This window comes from Aspergillus glaucus (genome assembly GCF_001890805.1).
Source record: "Aspergillus glaucus CBS 516.65 unplaced genomic scaffold ASPGLscaffold_1, whole genome shotgun sequence".
In the NCBI taxonomy this organism is placed as follows: Eukaryota; Fungi; Ascomycota; class Eurotiomycetes; order Eurotiales; family Aspergillaceae; genus Aspergillus; species Aspergillus glaucus.
In genome coordinates, this window is record NW_019170453.1 from 388328 (window position 1) to 406825 (window position 18498).

General features: G+C 48.0%; 5 protein-coding genes across 5 annotated transcripts; 4 read left to right on the forward strand and 1 right to left on the reverse strand.

Moving 5' to 3' along the window:
* Positions 1-754: 754 nt before the first annotated feature.
* ASPGLDRAFT_21256 (uncharacterized protein) lies at positions 755-2006 on the forward strand (the record flags this gene model as incomplete). The annotated part of the gene is made up of 6 exons (XM_022543078.1): positions 755-871; positions 1084-1258; positions 1447-1488; positions 1574-1663; positions 1787-1815; positions 1896-2006. The coding sequence occupies 6 exons, from the start codon at positions 755-757 to the stop codon at positions 2004-2006; spliced, it is 564 nt and encodes a 187-aa protein (XP_022405762.1).
* An 826-nt stretch (positions 2007-2832) lies between these two features.
* On the forward strand, positions 2833-4516 carry ASPGLDRAFT_139292 (ubiquitin family protein). Its single transcript, XM_022541677.1, has 3 exons — positions 2833-3250; positions 3338-3553; positions 3611-4516. The coding sequence occupies exons 1-3, from the start codon at positions 3229-3231 to the stop codon at positions 4288-4290; spliced, it is 918 nt and encodes a 305-aa protein (XP_022405763.1). The 5' UTR covers positions 2833-3228; the 3' UTR covers positions 4291-4516.
* Positions 4517-4724: 208 nt separating this feature from the next.
* On the forward strand, positions 4725-6930 carry ASPGLDRAFT_62678 (putative RING and UBP finger domain protein; the record flags this gene model as incomplete). Its single annotated transcript, XM_022548562.1, has 2 exons — positions 4725-5660; positions 5707-6930. The coding sequence occupies 2 exons, from the start codon at positions 4725-4727 to the stop codon at positions 6928-6930; spliced, it is 2160 nt and encodes a 719-aa protein (XP_022405764.1).
* A 135-nt stretch (positions 6931-7065) lies between these two features.
* On the reverse strand, positions 7066-10871 carry ASPGLDRAFT_70907 (3-demethylubiquinone-9 3-methyltransferase; the record flags this gene model as incomplete). Its single annotated transcript, XM_022549520.1, has 2 exons — positions 10747-10871; positions 7066-8045 (listed from the first exon to the last, which is right to left on the reverse strand). Exons 1-2 carry the CDS (start codon positions 10826-10828, stop codon positions 7066-7068), a joined length of 1062 nt encoding a protein of 353 aa, XP_022405765.1. The 5' UTR covers positions 10829-10871.
* A 6636-nt stretch (positions 10872-17507) lies between these two features.
* ASPGLDRAFT_41043 (uncharacterized protein) lies at positions 17508-18434 on the forward strand. Its single transcript, XM_022545321.1, has one exon. The coding sequence runs from the start codon at positions 17674-17676 to the stop codon at positions 18028-18030; it is 357 nt and encodes a 118-aa protein (XP_022405766.1). The 5' UTR covers positions 17508-17673; the 3' UTR covers positions 18031-18434.
* The last annotated feature ends 64 nt before the right edge of the window (positions 18435-18498 follow it).

The following is an 18498-nucleotide window of genomic DNA, read 5'->3' on the forward strand; positions in this document are numbered from 1 at the left end:
GTAGGAAACGAGGCCGGTAGTGATGATAGCGACGAGGACGATGATGATGATGAGGGCGAGAATGAGGACGGCGATGATAATGCTGGTATAAATCAGGTTATGTGAAGAAAATTCCGTTGTGATCATATCTATATTTCTTGTATATAATCATATAGGGGGTGCTTACCTGGTTACCACATGCTCGAGGAGTGTCCCTCGCCTTGAGGTACGGAAAGTTGAGGTCATGTCGATACAATTTTAAGTAAGCATAACATCATTGAACTTCTAGTCTACTTGTCGTCCATTCAAAGCAGGACTGCCATCAGACCATGCGTCACATCTGCACGAGAAGAGGTCAGCGCTGAAAGACTGTACGAAGTATCCACACGACTCTACTCCCGCAAATGATTCTTCAAATGCAAGGTCCTTGATACGGTAAAGGTGATCATAGCGCTAGTAATGAAACATTTGTCTGGCAAATTGATAAACAGTGTCCAATAAGGTCTCATAGATTAGTACTGAAGACCGTGTTATGCACTAGAAGCATCACATATCAAATTAATAGTCTGAACACTAAGGACATGCAGTCCTACTTGTATGTAAAGTAATTCTATCGTATCTACAATGCAGCCCTTGCTTCATGTACGAGATATATAAGCACTTTCAATCCCCTATTCTCATCTACCCGGTATCAATAATTATCAAGTCCTGTACGCCGAGTTTTCACTATTATTCCAGTATGCAGATTTCGTTTGTCCTTTTTGCTCTTCTCCCAATGACTTATGTGGTCCCCGTTCCGAAGTGCTGCAATGAGCTGGAGCGGAAATACTCCAGTGTTAATGCACGAGGTATACAAGCTATCAACCACCATCGAGCTCTCCTTCCTGGCCTTGTGAGCAATTTGGAGGTAAAAATCCACCCCGGCGAGTATACTATCACTGCTCAGACTAACATGGAGATACATGGCGTTGTGGATTTAAGTACAGTGTCCGGAAGTCCAATATAACCTCTGTATGATATGGAATTACTGGGTTGTTAAATCATAATTTCCTTTGATAAATATAGGGTTTGTTAGGAAGCAAGAGCAGTGGTAACTATGAATAGGGCGAGGACCAGAGCAGCAGCAACAGTGACAATGACTCAAGTACTGGTCCTCAGAGCAACAACCAGGTCAACGGCATGGAGAGCAGCAATGATAGTACCCAAGACAATATTAATGACGGTAGCGTTTGGTTAGGAGATGGGATCAGAGTACAACGCGGATGCAGATACAGCCTTAGTATGGGATCAGCTAGAGATCACGATGGGTGTAGTTATAAGGAAATCAGAATAGAGTTGCAGTTGTTAGCTTCATGACTATAACCCCCCCCCCCCCCAGTGAGTAAATAGCCGCATCAATTTGCTCAAGTACGTCAGAAGCCTTAACTAATCAATATTCTTGCAAGAAGCGCTGAGTATACATCATAGTAAACATCATCCACTCAGAAAGCTGCCGAATGCAGAAGTATCGTAAGCTACATAAGCATCCCGATTACCCTTTCCCATTGAACTGAATAACATTTTACTCTGGATTTCATACTTGATCCAATCCCAGAAATTTCTTCATTACAACATGCAGCTCTTCTTTATCCTTTCAGCACTTCTTCCTCTGGCTTATGCCTAACCTGCCCTAAATGGGCAGCAAGTGAGTTCGGCTTTTGAGCAAGAGATACAGACCACAAACTACCATCGAGTTCTTGTGGGTGGCCTTGTGAATAGGGTAAGTATTCCGTAAAGATTCTAATTGGTACTATATCGCAATGACAAGCTAACAATGGAACACAGCAAGCAACCTCGGTAAGTATCGTCTAGAATTTGGTCATCACATATAATCATTCCATATTAGGTTGCTAAGTCATTTCCGTCAATCATTATAGGATCTTCTGGGAGGAAACAGCGGTGCCAACGATGATGAAGACGATGTCGATGAGGACCCGGGGGACCTCGAACTCCCTGGGGTTGGCGATGACGGCGAGGATGAAGAATAAGAAGCATCATCGATAATTCGGGCTACGATGCGGCTCTTCGAAATGTTTCATCCAGTTCCCTATTTGGCGCTAATCCTGGAAAGCCGGTTGATATCCCAGTGCAATCCATTCTGTCTTGTCATGTCGAGCCTTATGCCGGAGTTTTTGTAAAGTAGTTTCTGACAGCTTTTATCTAACGGCTTTTAGTACGCGATAAGGATTTCCTTCGCTTATCAAGAGTACCTTGGCCGGTGGAGAATGTTGCCCCGCTCTATCCGGGCGGAACAGTTGATCTCTTCGCGAAGAGACGCGTTATGGGCATGATAGCTGTCTGCAAGCAGACGACATGTAAAGGTTCAAGGCGTCTAAAGTTATGTAGGTCCATAAAAACTGTTTGTTTGCTCCTACCCCGGTCTTGTACACTTACCGCCTTCCGGAATGACCCCAGAAAAGCGCCGGATGCGACGATCACCTGACCCGCTCTTAGCCGACGATGGAGCAGTGATAAGGCACCACACGTCATCGGTCGGTTGAAGCATCATGATAAGGAGCCTACAAGGTACTTGTAGATATAAGACAAAATCAGTAGTGAATACGGAGTAGTGGAAGTGAAGAAGAAGGTGTAGAAGGCGTAGAAGGTGTCCTGTCTTCTCAGGGGAAACAGAGTTACCATAACCAGACACGCGAATGGTACCCGGCCGTCCCCGTCGGTATGAGATACGGTTGGTGGCGTCATTTGGCAGTGGCGGTGAATCAACATAAGAATAGCACAGGCACGAAGACGGCCTGGTAGCAGAGAAAACTGGTAGAATCCAGTAATCACCAGCGCATACTTGTATATCATTCGCGGTCATGGACTTGAGTTTTGCTTGCCTGAGTCATCGACCAGGACCTTTCTAGCAGATTCCCCCAGTCATTCTGCCTTCCTATTCGGGGAAAATAGCGCTTGCATCACGTTATCCGCCCCCGTGACGACAGGCGCCGTCGCTCTCGTTCGTTGGACTCTCTGACTAAGGCGCTTCGCCTCCGCCTCTTTCTCGCTCTCTGTCCTTTCTTCCCCTCACTACTTAAAGCTCGCCCGTCTGCCACGTTGATCTTCTCTTTTTCTTCTCTTCCTTCTACCGTTTGTCTTCTTTCTTTCCCACTCTTACCTCTTCCTACCATCTGTCACTTTGAATAACCAAAGTAACTGTCATCATCTCCAACTACTGCGTAACCGGTTTCTCTTCCTTTCGCCGTCAATATGCAGATCTTCGTTAAGACTCGTGAGTTATCCCTTTCCCTTCCATCCTTTCTCTGGTGGTACAACGCCACCGCCACTTGAACTTTTCGCTAACGGTCTCGCGCTATAGTTACCGGCAAGACTATCACCCTTGAGGTCGAGTCGAGCGACACCATCGACAACGTCAAGAGCAAGATCCAAGACAAGGAGGGAATCCCACCTGACCAGCAGCGTCTGATCTTCGCCGGAAAGCAACTCGAGGACGGCCGTACCCTTTCCGACTACAACATCCAGAAGGAGTCTACCCTTCACCTGGTTCTCCGTCTCCGTGGTGGCATGCAGATTTGTAAGTCCTCAGGCAACTATATCTTGATTATGACTCATTGCTAACTTTGCTTTCTAGTCGTCAAGACCCTTACTGGAAAGACTATCACCCTCGAGGTTGAGTCCAGCGACACCATCGATAATGTCAAGTCGAAGATCCAGGATAAGGAGGGCATCCCTCCCGACCAACAGCGTTTGATCTTCGCTGGCAAGCAGCTTGAGGATGGCCGTACGCTGTCCGACTACAACATCCAGAAGGAGTCTACCTTGCACTTGGTGCTGCGTCTGCGTGGTGGTATGCAGATTTTCGTCAAGACCCTGACCGGAAAGACTATCACTCTGGAAGTCGAGTCGTCCGACACGATCGACAACGTCAAGTCAAAGATCCAAGACAAGGAAGGGATTCCTCCCGACCAACAGCGTCTCATTTTCGCCGGAAAGCAGCTTGAGGATGGTCGCACCCTGTCGGACTACAACATTCAAAAAGAATCCACTCTTCACCTTGTCCTTCGTCTCCGTGGTGGTATGCAGATCTTCGTCAAGACCCTCACTGGAAAGACAATCACATTGGAAGTCGAAAGCTCCGACACAATCGACAACGTGAAGAGCAAGATTCAGGACAAGGAGGGCATCCCACCGGACCAGCAGCGTCTCATTTTCGCCGGAAAGCAGCTTGAGGACGGTCGCACCCTGTCGGACTACAACATCCAGAAGGAGAGCACGCTGCACCTGGTCCTGCGTCTCCGTGGTGGAAACTAAATGATCGACGACCATTTGTTCTAGATTCCCTTTCCTTTGTACTTGTTCTAATGACTCGTCTTATGGGTTGAATGACCTGCATGGCGTTTGGATGGCTTTCCTTTATTACATGGCTCTTTCTTTTGACACGGCTTAACGGGCATACCTTTCTCTTCTATTCGCCATAGACATGGTGCTTATATAGTTTATTCTTGGAATTGAGCCCAGACATGGGTAATCTCTTGACATTTCTTTATCATTTTCTGACAGTAGGTACCCGTATTATCCACCCTATCCACCTTACTGTAGCGTTGTTTGCCACGTCGCATTCCCCATAAGGCAGCTGACTAAGGGATCATCTAAGCATAACTAATCGTTGCAGTTAGCCGTTTTCTGAGCCGCTCAAAGATTCAGAGTAATCATTGCAGAGCTTCAGGATGTGAGCCTTGGTCGGGATGCCCTCATACTTTTATCATCTCGCGATTGAATTATTCGCACGTCCTCTCACTGACCTTGGAGTTGCTTCCTGTGTGTACGATCAGTCGACCTCACTATCGTTTGACTCCGCATGCGAAGCTCTACGCCCGTTCCAGAGGCCAATCCGGCACTCAAGTCGACGCTCACGCGCTTCTCCCAGCGATAAGAGCAAATGTCCCCCCTCTCCGAATCTACCTATCAGATCATCGTCGAGCTCAGTTAGCAATACCCGCGTCGTCGATAACGCCATCCCTACGACCAGTAATAATACCACTACCTCTCATCCTTACACAAAATCGCATAGCAGCGCTACCGATATCCAACACGACCAGCGACTGGACAAAGTCTCCATCGAGTGCATTGACATGGTATCTCTATCCGAGAGAGAAGACCCCACAACAACGCCCTCTTCGAAACGGAAGGTCCATTTCACGGATAACCCCGTCACCACGGGCATCGGGACGGATATCCTTGGTGGACTCCGGACGAAGGGGCGGTACATACCACTTGACCAGGAAACGACGGATAGTGTCTGGGGTATAGTGCATTTGTATCGAGATGCGCAGGAGACTCCGTATTTGATTGATGATGACTATCCGTCGGAGTTGAAGGGGTCGTCGGCTGTGGCGAGGCAGCCGGGGGATCAGGTTGGATATTATGGAGAGACTCGTGTGGAGGGGGATTCGCCGGATGAGGAGTGCACGACGTTGTGTATATTGGCTGTGCCGTCGTATTTGTCGCCGTCGGATTTTCTGGGGTTTGTGGGGGAGACGACTATGGATGACGTTAGTCATTTTCGAATGATTAGGACGGCGAGGGCGAATCGGTATATGGTTTTGATGAAGTTCCGAAGTGGGAAGAAAGCCAAGGAGTGGCAGAAGGTGTGGAATGGGAAGGTTTTTAATAGTATGGAGGTGAGTTCCGTCCTCTCTTTTCTGTCAAGCCATGCTAACTGTCTAGCCCGAAACTTGCCATGTTGTATTCGTGAATACGGTTGAGATTCAGGCCGTAGAACCTGGTACGCCGTCAGGGATTGGCAGCTCATTCCAAAACACCCTTGCCACAAATAGTCCCAAGAGAGGAAGTGTCTCTTCTCAAAACCAATCGAACCCTATACCCTCTGCAACTCTATCTACCAAACCTCTCGCACCGCGAACACCTTCGCTCATAGAGTTACCGACCTGTCCAGTCTGTCTCGAACGCATGGACGAGACCACCGGTTTACTGACCATCATCTGCCAACACGTCTTCCATTGTACATGTCTACAGAAATGGAAAGGCAGCGGCTGCCCGGTATGCCGCTACACACAGGATGACTTCCGCAGAAACAGCCAGAGTCTATCCCTCGAAGACGATCCAGCTGAATGTCACGTATGTCACTCAGATATCAACCTCTGGATCTGTCTGGTCTGCGGAACGGTTGGCTGCGGTCGTTACGACGGCGCACACGCCTACGAACACTTCAAAGAAAGTACGCATGCCTTTTCAATGGACCTTTCCACACAACGTGTCTGGGACTACGTCGGAGACGCCTATGTCCACCGCATCATCCAAAACAAAGGCGATGGCAAACTCGTGGAACTACCAGCAGCAGATAACAGTGCCCTTGACCCACCAGACTGGACCGACGCCGTACCCCGCGAGAAACTTGAAAACATGTCCGTCGAATACACACACCTCCTAACCTCTCAACTCGAAAGCCAACGCGCCTATTTCGAAGAAGTCGTCGAACGAGCCGCAGACAAAGCATCCCAAGCATCCGCCGCAGCCTCGTCGGCTCAAGAAGCCGCCGAAAAAGCCACCTTAGCCCTCACAAACCTCCAATCCCAACACGACAAGCTAAATCACGAGACACTTCCCGGTATTGAGCGCGATAAATCCCGTGCCGAGAAACGAGCTGAAAAGTTCGAGGGCATGGCACGGAAGCTGGAGAAGGAGTGGCGCGAGGAGAAGACGATGAATGAGAGTCTTCTGAAGAGGATTGAGTTCCTGTCGACGGAGATGGAGGGGCTTAAAGAGACGAATACGGATTTGAGTGAGCAGAATCGGGATCTTACATTTTTTATTAGTGGGTCGCAGCGGTTGATGGATCAGGGGGAGGATGTGCAGCAGGGGACTGTTAGTGTTCCGGAGCCTGAGGTGAAGGGTAAGAAGAAGAAAGGGAAGGGGAAGGGGCGTGGGTGATGATTCATGACATGACTGTTATAATAAAGTCCAGGCGGCGCCTGGAGTGCTACAAAAATCACTGGTAATAAAAGCACGCTTCTCTTTTCTATCGTACATACGTTACATGCCTAGTATACACCCATGAAAACCATATCAAACACCTTTCCTAACAGCCCAGAAGTAATTCCCCCAATCCTCAGACCCCTTCACAATCTCCCACCCTAACCCCGGGAAATACATCACACCCTCACACTTCCACATCGACCCCTGCAACGCCTCGCTCCCAGCCTTCTCAGCAGTCCCGTCTCTCCCCCTCATCAACCCCTCCTGCACCCACGCCTTCACCTCATCAGGATTCACAAACTTGCTCCACTCGTGCGTTCCCCTCGGTACAACACCAATCGGCCACGGCGCTTCAGCGATGACCTGGTTTACTAGGAACGACGGAAACGAGCGCGCGATTGTCGACCCAACAAGCCACCCGCCGGGCTTCACGAGACGCAGACAATTTGTAAGGAAAGCGAGAGGCGAGGAGGTAGATGGGTCAATGTGCTCGAGGACTTCGAAGAGGGTGACGATGTCGAATTGTTTCTTTTCACTGCTGTCAGAGGACGATTCGATGAGGTCTTCTAGTGTCCGGTTCTGGTAACTAAACCAGCCAGTGCGGAGATGTGTGTCGACCGTAGGATCAATGCGGGCGTGTTCGCGGGCGATTTGGATAAGTGTGGAGGAAGGGTCGAGTGCTGTGATCGAAGCAGTGCGGGTAGGCGTTACCGTTTTATTTTCCTTAGACGGGATCGTTCGTGCGAGCGATTCTGCGAAAATTCCTCCCCCGCAGCCTACGTCTAGATAATGCAGGTTTGCCTGCTCTTGTCCCTGCAATTGCCCCGGTTGCTGCTGTTGATCATGCATCGGCGGCCCTTCAGCTAAACAAGAAGCGATAAATTCATGGCGAAGCGGATTCATCAAATGCAGGACCCGCGAGGGACCCATTGGATCCCACCAGCTGCTGGCGAGCGCGGAGAAATGGGAGAGTTCATCGGCGGAGACGGAGGAGGGTGCGGTTCCGGTGGAATGGAGGCGGTGGGGGGTTGTGGTTCGGAGGAAGGAGGTTAGGGTGCGAGTTGTTTGTGCTGCTCGTCGGAGGGGTGTCATTATGTGTCTGATTTCGTTTGGGTGTGTCAATTGGGGAGTTTTGTGGAGGTTGGCTGAAGTTATTCAAAGGGTGGGTTTGGGACAAACATGCCAAGACTGGTGTCATAGTATATAGATTTCTCTTGCAAACATCTATATGATTCTCGAGTAATAATGTCTATGCTTTTCATCGTGGCTTTTTGTTCATATACTCTGGCAGCGGTCATTGCTCAGTCAACTCATGATCATCCCCCAAGAAGCTCCGCAGCTTCTACAAAATCCACAGATATCCAAATGGTGTATCACCCAGGACCTGAACCTGACATATGTAACGGTAAATCTGCGAGGACTTGAGGACATCACAGGCGACTGACCGAGAAGGACAGGGGTGTTTCTCTTAGACTAATGTGGATCAGGCTATGGCAAGGAACGGCATCGACGATACTATTGTAGTAATTAACATCCCGGGCCTGGCCCCTAACAACCATGCTCCAACAACAATTTGCTCAAAAGCAGTTCAATGCCATCTGGTACTCAACCTCATCCAAAAACGCCAACCTGCAATACCCCTCATCACTCAGGCAGCCACTTGACACTCTTCTCCTGCAATATTATGGCGTTTGACAATTGTACAAATCCTCAGCCGCAGCGGGTCTCTGCATCGAGAATCGAAATGAGTGGCCTCATTATAATCTCCAATGACACTATAACTCAGCTGAAATGGTCAGCTGAAATGGTTTATCAATTCCACTTATAACACTTGTGGGCCCTCTGCAATGCGCAGCTGACGACAGCGTGGGAGGCGTAAATGTTATATGAACATTGAAACTTCCCTTTGATCATGGTCTCATCCAACTCACTCAAGTCTCCTTATTTCCAGTTTCCCTCCAAATCAACCAAAATGTCCTTCTCCAAGACTTCTGAAAACATGTACATTGTCTTCTCAGGCGGCTCAACCACTCTCTGCGCCCACGTTAGGAACAATGTTCGTAACTACAGTCATACCTTCATCGACCTAGATGAAGCCATTGGCAATGATGATGGTAAGCTATCCTATCCCTAGATATCGTCTCTCAACTTCCCAAATGGATATCGCTAATTATACATCAGGCTGGTTCAGCCGCAAGGTCAACGGATTCAGTCAATCTGCCAAGCACATCAAGCTGGAACCCAGAGACCCGTGTGATCCCGAAAGTGTCACTTGGTTGGTTGCCGAGTTGTCCAACTTCGATGGAAGCCAGCGCCAGCGCCGGAAAATCAACTTAGACCTCCATATTACGAACAATAATGGGAACCTTGAATGGGTTGTAAGTAATCCCAGCTATCTGTGGGATGGTATTGGGCCATACTAACTAATATTCAAAGCCTGAAGATTAAAGTCGGAGAATTAGACATTCGGCGTCTACAGGAAGAATATAAATATGATGCTATTTTTATAAGGACTGCATGCTTCTTAAAACCAAGCTAGTCCGAGGCAATCTATATATCAATTCATTGTGTATTCATTTTATCTTCGTGCCTAGTAAAGTCCTCTATCCCTTCATCTTCTCTTCTCCCACGACCTTTCTTCGCCTGCCCGCTGCTCGGGGTCACCGAAAGTGGCGCCGAAAGTGGCGCTGCTGAACATCAATGCGCTTGATTCTCTATTCCCACTTTTTCGCCCCACCACCATTCCCTGATCCCTTTAATGTCACATCTGCTACATCTGGACTCCACGGTGTTTAGCGAATGATGGATGTTTTTTGGCAAACATTCATGAAGGGACTTGGTAGGGCGTGGAGTACGGTACCGGGTGAGTTTGCAAGTGCTGTGCCGAAGATGACCTTCGCCAACTTGGAAGGCCACAAGAAGATATCGCAGCCGATAAACCACGTTGCTAGTCCGAGACAGTCGGCCAAAGTACAAGACCGGTCAGCATCATCTGCGTCCGGAAACACCGGATTGGGAAACCCCGGCTTGGAGACGCGTAAAGCGAGCAGAATTAATGAACACCCCGCTGATACCCCTTCCCCTTCCACAGGCGTGTACACCAAATCTTCAGATCATGCTGTACAGAAGCAACGAGTGAGGTCTAAAGAGACGGTTGTGGTGACTGGCGATATGTAAAAACTTGAAGGAGTTTTCTTCAGTATTGACGCGCGAAAAGGTTGAGTGGCGTCTTGGTCTAGCGATAACACTGCATGTACATAAACCAACCAAGTTTTGAGGGACTTCCAGTAAGCCAGGTTCACCAATAGATACATAAGTACAAGCTTAACACTGCCTAGTCTGCTAGCTGGCTCCGGTGAAGCCTACAATGTTGGCCCGATTAATACGGATGGAGCATATGCATAATAATACAGTAATATGTACCCTTTCCTGAAAATCCCCTGCACATATATGTACTGCACTTGCTTTTTCCAATGTCACCTCCGACATACACCTCGAAAGATTGCGCAGCCTTGGGTTTGATCAACAAATACAAACCAAGATTGGGCGGGAATGAATGTCAGGCAAGCAACCTTGCGATGCGGGGCTTTTGCTAGCCCAGCCTTGTACGAACTACCTACCCGACAAAAGCACCGCAGGCACATTTATAAAGAATAATTGACGATTTTGCATATATTTTTAGTCGCGTAGACGTGCCATAATTATTTTGCAACAAGCATGGCTGCATGAGCTTTGGCTTCGGCGTTGGGGACTTCTTGGCAGTTCTCAGACTCTCAAATGAGATCAGGAAGCGGCTGGTTGTTGCCCCTGATGATTTCAGGGCAGTGTCCGAAGAGGTCAGAAGCTTTGGCATTATCTTGCAAGATATTGATGATCTTGAGTCGGAACAAGGCCTCACTGATCACCAGCACAAAGAGATAAAGATCATCAGCCAGGGATGCTTCCACGTACTTTCAGACCTCAAGAGCGCCTTGGATAGATACCAGGAGCTAGATACGAGGGCTGTCGGTGTGAGAGGCAAAGCACGTCGTGTTTGGAAAAGAGCCACATGGGACCACGGAGAAATAAATGACTATCGACAACGGGTGGCTGCAAATGTTTCGGCTTTCAACTTGCTGCTGGGCAAGATAAATACGTGATCGCTTACATGGAGACAGCACCTTGACCATAGCAATCAAAGACGGTGTGGACCGTCTGAATCTCCACCAAGAAGACCAAAAGCGTCAAGAGATCCTCAACTGGTTAAGTCCAGTTGGTGATTTACATTCTCAGCAGCAATTTGATTTCTTGCATCGCCGGCAAGATGGGACAGGTCTATGGTTTCTGCAAAGCAATGAGTTCCAGGATTGGCTTCATGGCGAAAAGAAGACCTTATTCTGCCCAGGTATTCCAGGAGCTGGAAAGACTATTCTTACCTCAATACTGGTTGATCACCTGGAGCAGAAGTTTACAAGCGACCAAAATGTTGCTGTCGCGTACTTATACTGCAATTTCGGGCAAAGCTGTGAGCAGAAGCTCGAACATTTGTTGGAAAGCATACTCCGGCAGTTAGTCCAGCAACAATCTTCTGTCGGTACCATAGTGGAGGCACTCTATGACGAGCACAAACGGAGAGGCGGGCGTCCAAGACTCAAGGCTATTTGAAGTGCCTTACTACCTACCACCGCAAGCTTCTTTAGAATATTTATTGTCATCGATGCGCTTGATGAATGTCCGAGTGAATCTTTACACGGACTGCTCTCCCAGGTTTTCAGTCTTCAGAACAGCTGCGATGCGAGTACTAGTTTCTTCGCAACTTCCCGCTACATTCCGGACATTGTTTCCATCTTTGAAAAACAAAATGCAATATCAATAGATATTCGTGCCAGCCCGGATGATGTGGGCAGATACCTTGAAAATCACATGTCCCGGCTGCCCTCATTTGTGGCACGAAACCCCCAGCTCCAGGAAGAGATTGTACGGGATATCTCGAAAGCTGTGGACGGAATGTATGTAATACCTTGTCTGAGGCTTTTCATCTTTGCCATTTTGCTAAAAGTACAGGTTCCTTCTCGCTTACTTCCATCTCCACTCATTGATTGGCAAGAGGTCCCCTAGGGCTGTATGAAACGCATTACAAAAACTGCCATTCGGGTCTGAAGCTTATGATGCTGTCTACAATGAAGCCATGCACCGAATTGAAGAGCTAACTTCTGATCAAACTCTACTTACAAAGCAAGTCTTATCCTGGATAATCAACGCGAGGTGGCCAATAACTATCTTACAACTTCAACACACCCTTGCCATCGAACTTGGCGACAAGTTCTTTGATACAGATAATATTCCTGAGGTTGAAGATATACTCTCCGTCTGTGCCGGCCTCATCACACTCAATGAGGAAACTCGTATCATTCGACTTGTTCATTACACAACGCAGCAATACTTCGAGAGGGTGTGGAATTCATGGTTTCCTAATGCACATTACGAGATCGGTCGAATTTATCTTACATATTTATCATTAGACGCTTTTGGAAACGGAATATGTGAAGCCCAAGATACATATATCTCGCGATTGGATCAGTTTCCACTTTACGAATACGCGTCGAGAAACTGGGGCTATCATGTTCAACGACAATGTGGTATGACAGAAGAGAAATTGATCCTTGAGCTCTTTGACGACACACCCAAAACAGCTGCGTGTTCTCAGACATTGACGATAGGTCATCATTACTCATGGGCCTCTAAGACAAGAAACCAAACACCAACACAAATTACGCGAATGCATCTGGCAGCTTACTGGGGACTGAGCAACGTATTGAAACTTCTGATTGACAATGACAATACAGTTGATGTCGAAGATGCGTCCAAAAGAACACCGTTGTCTTGGGCGTCGAAGAACGGCCATGAACATGCGATAGGAGTGCTCCTTGAAAATGGAGCCAACATCGAATACAAAGACAAGTATGAACAGACTCCATTGTTTCACGCGGTGCATAATGGACAGGAAGGTGTCACCAATGTATTATTAAAATACGGCGCAAATCCCCGATTAAAGGACGACAACGGTCAGAATCTATTGTCACGCGCTGCTGAATATGGTCGTACATCAATTGTCCACAAGTTGCTGAGAGCCAAGTTTGACGATAGTTATCTCAATTCCAAGGACAATAGCGGACAAACAGCATTAGCTCGAGCAGTACAAAGCGGGCAGGACGAAGTGGTCAAGCTTCTCCTTGAACAAGGGGCCGATCCAAACACCACAGACAAACAAGGCCTTACCCCATTATTCAGAGCATTGTCAATATGTAGATGCAGATTGTTCACCACCACCAATTCTGATGGGTTGAAAATGAGCCTTAATGGTCGATGGAAAAGTTTAATGTCGCTTGTGATCAAAGACAACCGTCACACTCGTTTGATGCTATACTTGATAGCTCACGGTGCAGATATCCAATCCAAAGATGACAAAGGCCAAACTCCCCTTGCACGAGCTGCGCAGGGTGGTCTGACACCTGTGGTGAGACTTTTGCTTCGCAAAAGGGCAGATGCAAACCTCCTAGACAATCACGGACACATGCCTCTCATGTGGGCTGCATTAGAAGGTCATGTAGAAGTGACAAAATTGCTTCTTTCTGGAATCGTTGATATATATTCAAACGCACAGAGTGTCTTCGGTCGAACTGCCCTGATGAGCGCTGCGTCCGCAGGGCATAGAGCGGTTGTCGAGTTCCTGCTGAATACGCCAGATATTGATCTCAATGTGAAGGATAAATATGGCCGTACGGCCCTCTTCGAAGCGCAAAAAAGGGGCTACACCAAAATATCCTATCTTCTGTTAAGCAAGGTTAATGGTAGTGGATGCGTGGACCCTGTCATTACTGCTAATGAGGATCTCCCCGACGCGAAATGCTCCAGGTCTTCTCGGTCAATCGCCTGTGATATCCTCAAGTCCTCTCAACCCTACTGTGACATATGTCAGGTTCAGGTCCTGGATAACACGCGTGTATACCATTGCAAGATTTGCGAGAATGGGAACTTTGATATCTGTGGGTTTTGTAGAAGCTGTGGAGCGTCCTGTTTGGGGGATGATCATGAGTTGACGGAGCTGTGACTGCTGCCAGAGTATATGAGCAAAGAGCCACGATGATAGCGATGACGGGAAATTACTCGAAAGTCATGTAGAGTAATAAACACCCAAGGTTCAACAAGTGGGTGAGACTGTCAACAAATTAGAGTCCCCGATTGTCTGCTGTATATCCGATCTCGATAAAATCGACAACAGATATGCCCTGTCATAGGCTTTGATTGTACTGCACTAGATCTGGATGGGCGATCGTAGATGTTGATCGTCAATCACACTGCTGTGACTGCAACTTTCATTGCCATGGCGCTTTAGGGTCTCATGCATATAACTATTGAAATTGGGTGAGCTAGTCAATCTCAAAATTGTGACAATTCAATCCTGCAGAAAAGCTCTAGCAATTAATGGTGGGAATCCTCGGGGAATCGAGATCTTCTCCGAAGCTGAACTGATTGTCCCTGCATATGGGCCAGGGCTCGCAAGACCTCGGAGCTCATGCAGTATCCTGAAGAACTGGTAGCTAAATACTAAGTAGCTTCTTGGCTTTGTTGATGGCAACATGCTTCATTACGATATAAAAGCGAAGACTGCTCCCGTCCGTCAGGTTCTCACCAACTTCTCTAAGCATTCCTGTGAGAACACGATTCAGGTCTAGTTTCTCTTGCCCTTTTCACCTCCACCGTTGCGGGCGATGACGCCCCCCTCAAAGTGGTAATAATCAACCCTCTCTTCCTGTCATGGCTTCAGACGATGCTGACATCGCAACTAGCCACGCGCATTCACTAGCGATAGCTATTCCACCTACTATAGCAAGGACCGGAAGAATCTGACTTTGGATAGCCAGTGCTACCGGCTTAGAGGAGATTTGTGAGTCTAAGCGCATGTATCTCGTGAGAGTTCTGGAGTACTGACACCGAGCTAGTTATCATAACATCGGATCAATCTATATTCCCTGTCAGTCTCTTGCACCAGAAGGGAAGAAAAATATCTGTACCCTTTACAGGTAAGTAGTAACCGCCTTTCATTGCAAGCAGTTCAATAGATAGACGTTAACGACCTGGCCACAAAGACACTGCTTGTACAAGTGAGGAAAGCACGGTCACCTTCGACCACTCTCATTACGACATGTTCGACAACGGCGACTATTCCGAGAAAACCTACGTCGGCGGAATCGTGGGCAGCATCAAGTGCGAGGTCGTCGATGCCTCCACTACAGTTTCCAACACCAACGGGAGCCCGCCCACGCAGCATCAATCCCAATGCGTGGGCGAATCCTGCAACTCCGACAATGACTGCCACGGCGATTCGGCAGGCCTTCTCTACTGCCCCAAGCACGAATCGAACACCTGCCAGCTAGCCCATAATCTTGCCGAAGGCGCTAGCTGTAAAGATACCGTGCAGTGCAAGGAAGGATACTGCAGCGGGGTTCGTGACGTCTTTTTCGAATGAAAACCTAAGCGAACATATGGCGACCTGTGCGATTCTACCGCAGAGTGCAAGGAGAATTTAAAATGCCGCAACAATCCTTTCATTGGTGGTAACCATTGTGACATTTCTTGCTTGAACCTCGAGCAAAAGTGCACAGCTATTGGCTTGCCCTGCTATAGCAACTCGGCCTGTTGCTCGAATAATTGCAGATATAGTCCGAACGCAATCTTTTCAGGGCAATGCGAGGACTAAGAGTTGCGAGTGTCATTTCATATATTTTGTTTGAGAATATCCTGGCAAAGGCATTCTCGAGGGAACCATGATTCAATAACCATATATTTTGTATTCAGTGTCCTCTGTAGATAAGCAATGTTAATCACAATATTCCTTTCTTTATTGCTTCTATACCTGATCCTCACGGGTAACACCTGGCATGTTGGATCTTCTTGCGCTCAATGTATTTATTTCGGTGCGCCACGCTTCCCATATATCCAGAACACTCGACCAACATCACACACATTGATGTCGCAACGTACTGAGCTGGCCTCGATACCGGAAACATACGCCAGTGCCATAAGATGCACTAACACTTCGAGTATTTGTCATAGCCATCTTCCATCACCTCGCACTGGTAAACTCTTCAATATCGCGCAAAGACTAAGCAGCCAGAGCGGTAGTTACCCAACACTGGATATCAAGGCGCCAACCGAAAGCTTTTCTTCTACGAGTCATTAAGATGTTGGTCCTGGCAAACAGAGATATATATCTATCCAGGCGTTTATAAGCTCTGCAAAGTGAGTGCGGTTTCCTGCACCGGGTCGGACACCAATATTCTGTTCTGCATAAATGAAAAGCAAGTAAATTCCCATGCCTCCGTTTACTCTACCATAAGGCAAAAAAAGCAAGGCAAACCTCACTTCTACCCAACCCTCTAGCCGCCTATCCCCACTGCGTTATATCCGTGCCGTGCCAGTAGGTTCACAAAGTACATCAGGGTCTGGACCATGATATCACTCCAACTAATAATATCGCTTACTATGTAATATGTATGCCGTTCCGCACAAGCCATAAAGATTTCGGCAGGAATTTAACCCCCGTATCCCGCTTCTGCAGAAATCCGGCCGCTATCCTAACTAGGAAGGACGCTAGAAAAGTTCTAGTGGGATCCACTGTGGGTCTGTTTGTTTTCTACGAGTTTTCTGGAAGCTTTTCGGTGAGTGTACGGAGTACTTGTGTTTTGTTGCTATGCGCTAGGCACACCGTATGGTTATGATAGATGTCGGGGGTGTTTCCCGTCACTGTGCAGTGCAGTGTCGAGTCAGTTAGTTGTGACGACGGAATATTTCGAACTGTTCCGGTTGATCAAGAGGTCAGAGTACTCCGTACATATGTTACCAGCCACCCGAAGGGTCTTGCGCATCGTATTCCCGTAGAGCGGAGCGGTATTTCTTGACTCGAATGAGCCAGGAACGCGGATTGTCGAGTCAGTCGTTGGCCACCATTGTCGTCGTTGTACGAAGGACGGAGCCGGGCGTTGACTCGGGAATGAACACAAGGTCTGTGAGAAAGGAGTGTTCCAAGATCTGGGATTCATTTTGTTTCATTTCGGTATTGAGTGGCCAGGGACGATCAGGGGACCTGTCACATTGCAGTTGATAGAGCATAACATGATTTGCCTGCAACGGGTGAATATCCGGCCTACGAGTATTTACCATATGTGCAACATCAGCCACGATATCATACATCATAGGATTTTCCAGACGAAACTCTATCAACGCGCCAAACGGCCAAAAGTTAAAGCCCCATTACTCCATACCATATCTCCCCAGGCCCGAGGCACCCCAAGGGCTCGGAGAACTTAACTCGCCTTGTCGGTGCGAAAAGTTTAAGCGAATCATGTGTTTTTACGGACTCCATATGGTCCGACAGAAAGGATGCTGTGGTGTCATGAATCGCAATGATTTCATCGGGGATTATTAGCCTTGCGATAATCGATTGAGCCATGGTTCGCGATCGCTTGAGGTCATGAGATTGATATCTTGTTCCTTGATTGTTTGGTTCAGAGACGGGACTCGCTTCTGTACCAGTATGCATGCTAGACAACATCTACGGAGTACCCCTCCATACTCGTGCTCGTACTGCTAGTATCTTTGTCCAACGACCCCTTTCCGCAAGTCCATAATAGTACAGCTGCTATATCCCGCGCGAATATGTACCCATCGGAATATTCACCCACACCCGCACCTCAAACAGGTAAGCCGCCAGAAGATTCTAGTCCAGCCACCAAGTGGACCACGTTAAAACCTTCCAGGCCTTCTATGCGTCTTCCAGAAGCCTTCAGGGGGTTTTCCGTGTCCCTGGCTTGTCCTGCCCCGTGTGGAATCTGCCCCTCCGTGCTGCGGTGCGGCGCTGTGCTCCATATTACTTACTACATTACAGTTGCGCTAGGATTTAGCACGGGGAATAGCCTGGATCAGAGGGTACATGTTTTGTATTGTTCTCATGAAGATCAGCTTCGGTTGGCTCAGTGTCGTGATGATCAGATGACCGGGGGTGCCGTAGCGTAGCACAGGGTTATTTTACCTTGCGCTACTGTGGTAGTCATGTTAGTTAGAAGAGAAGGATGAAAGAAAGAAAAGCGATGAAGAAGCGGAGTGCCCGCCAATAGGCGATCAGTTTGATCCCTTTTTCTTGCTCGCTACTTTTTGCGTTTCGGGGGTTTTATGGATTTGGGGAGGATCTTCTGGTTAGGTGTGTTAATCTTTTCGCAGAGCACGGAGTACGGTGTACGGTGTACTCCGGAGTATTAACCGAAGGGAATCAATATGGGTAAAGACCATGCCGTACGATCTCCCGGATTGATGTGTGGTCGGTGAGAGATCTGGTGCTCAATGCCAAAGTCGGGGGACAGTTCGAAGCACGAGTTGGCTGAAGGCAGAATACAGAGTAGAGATGTTTACATTCCAGATATCGAGGTTCCTCTGTACTATCACAAAGTACCTGTACTCTGTGAGGACATCCGGCGCGTAACGATA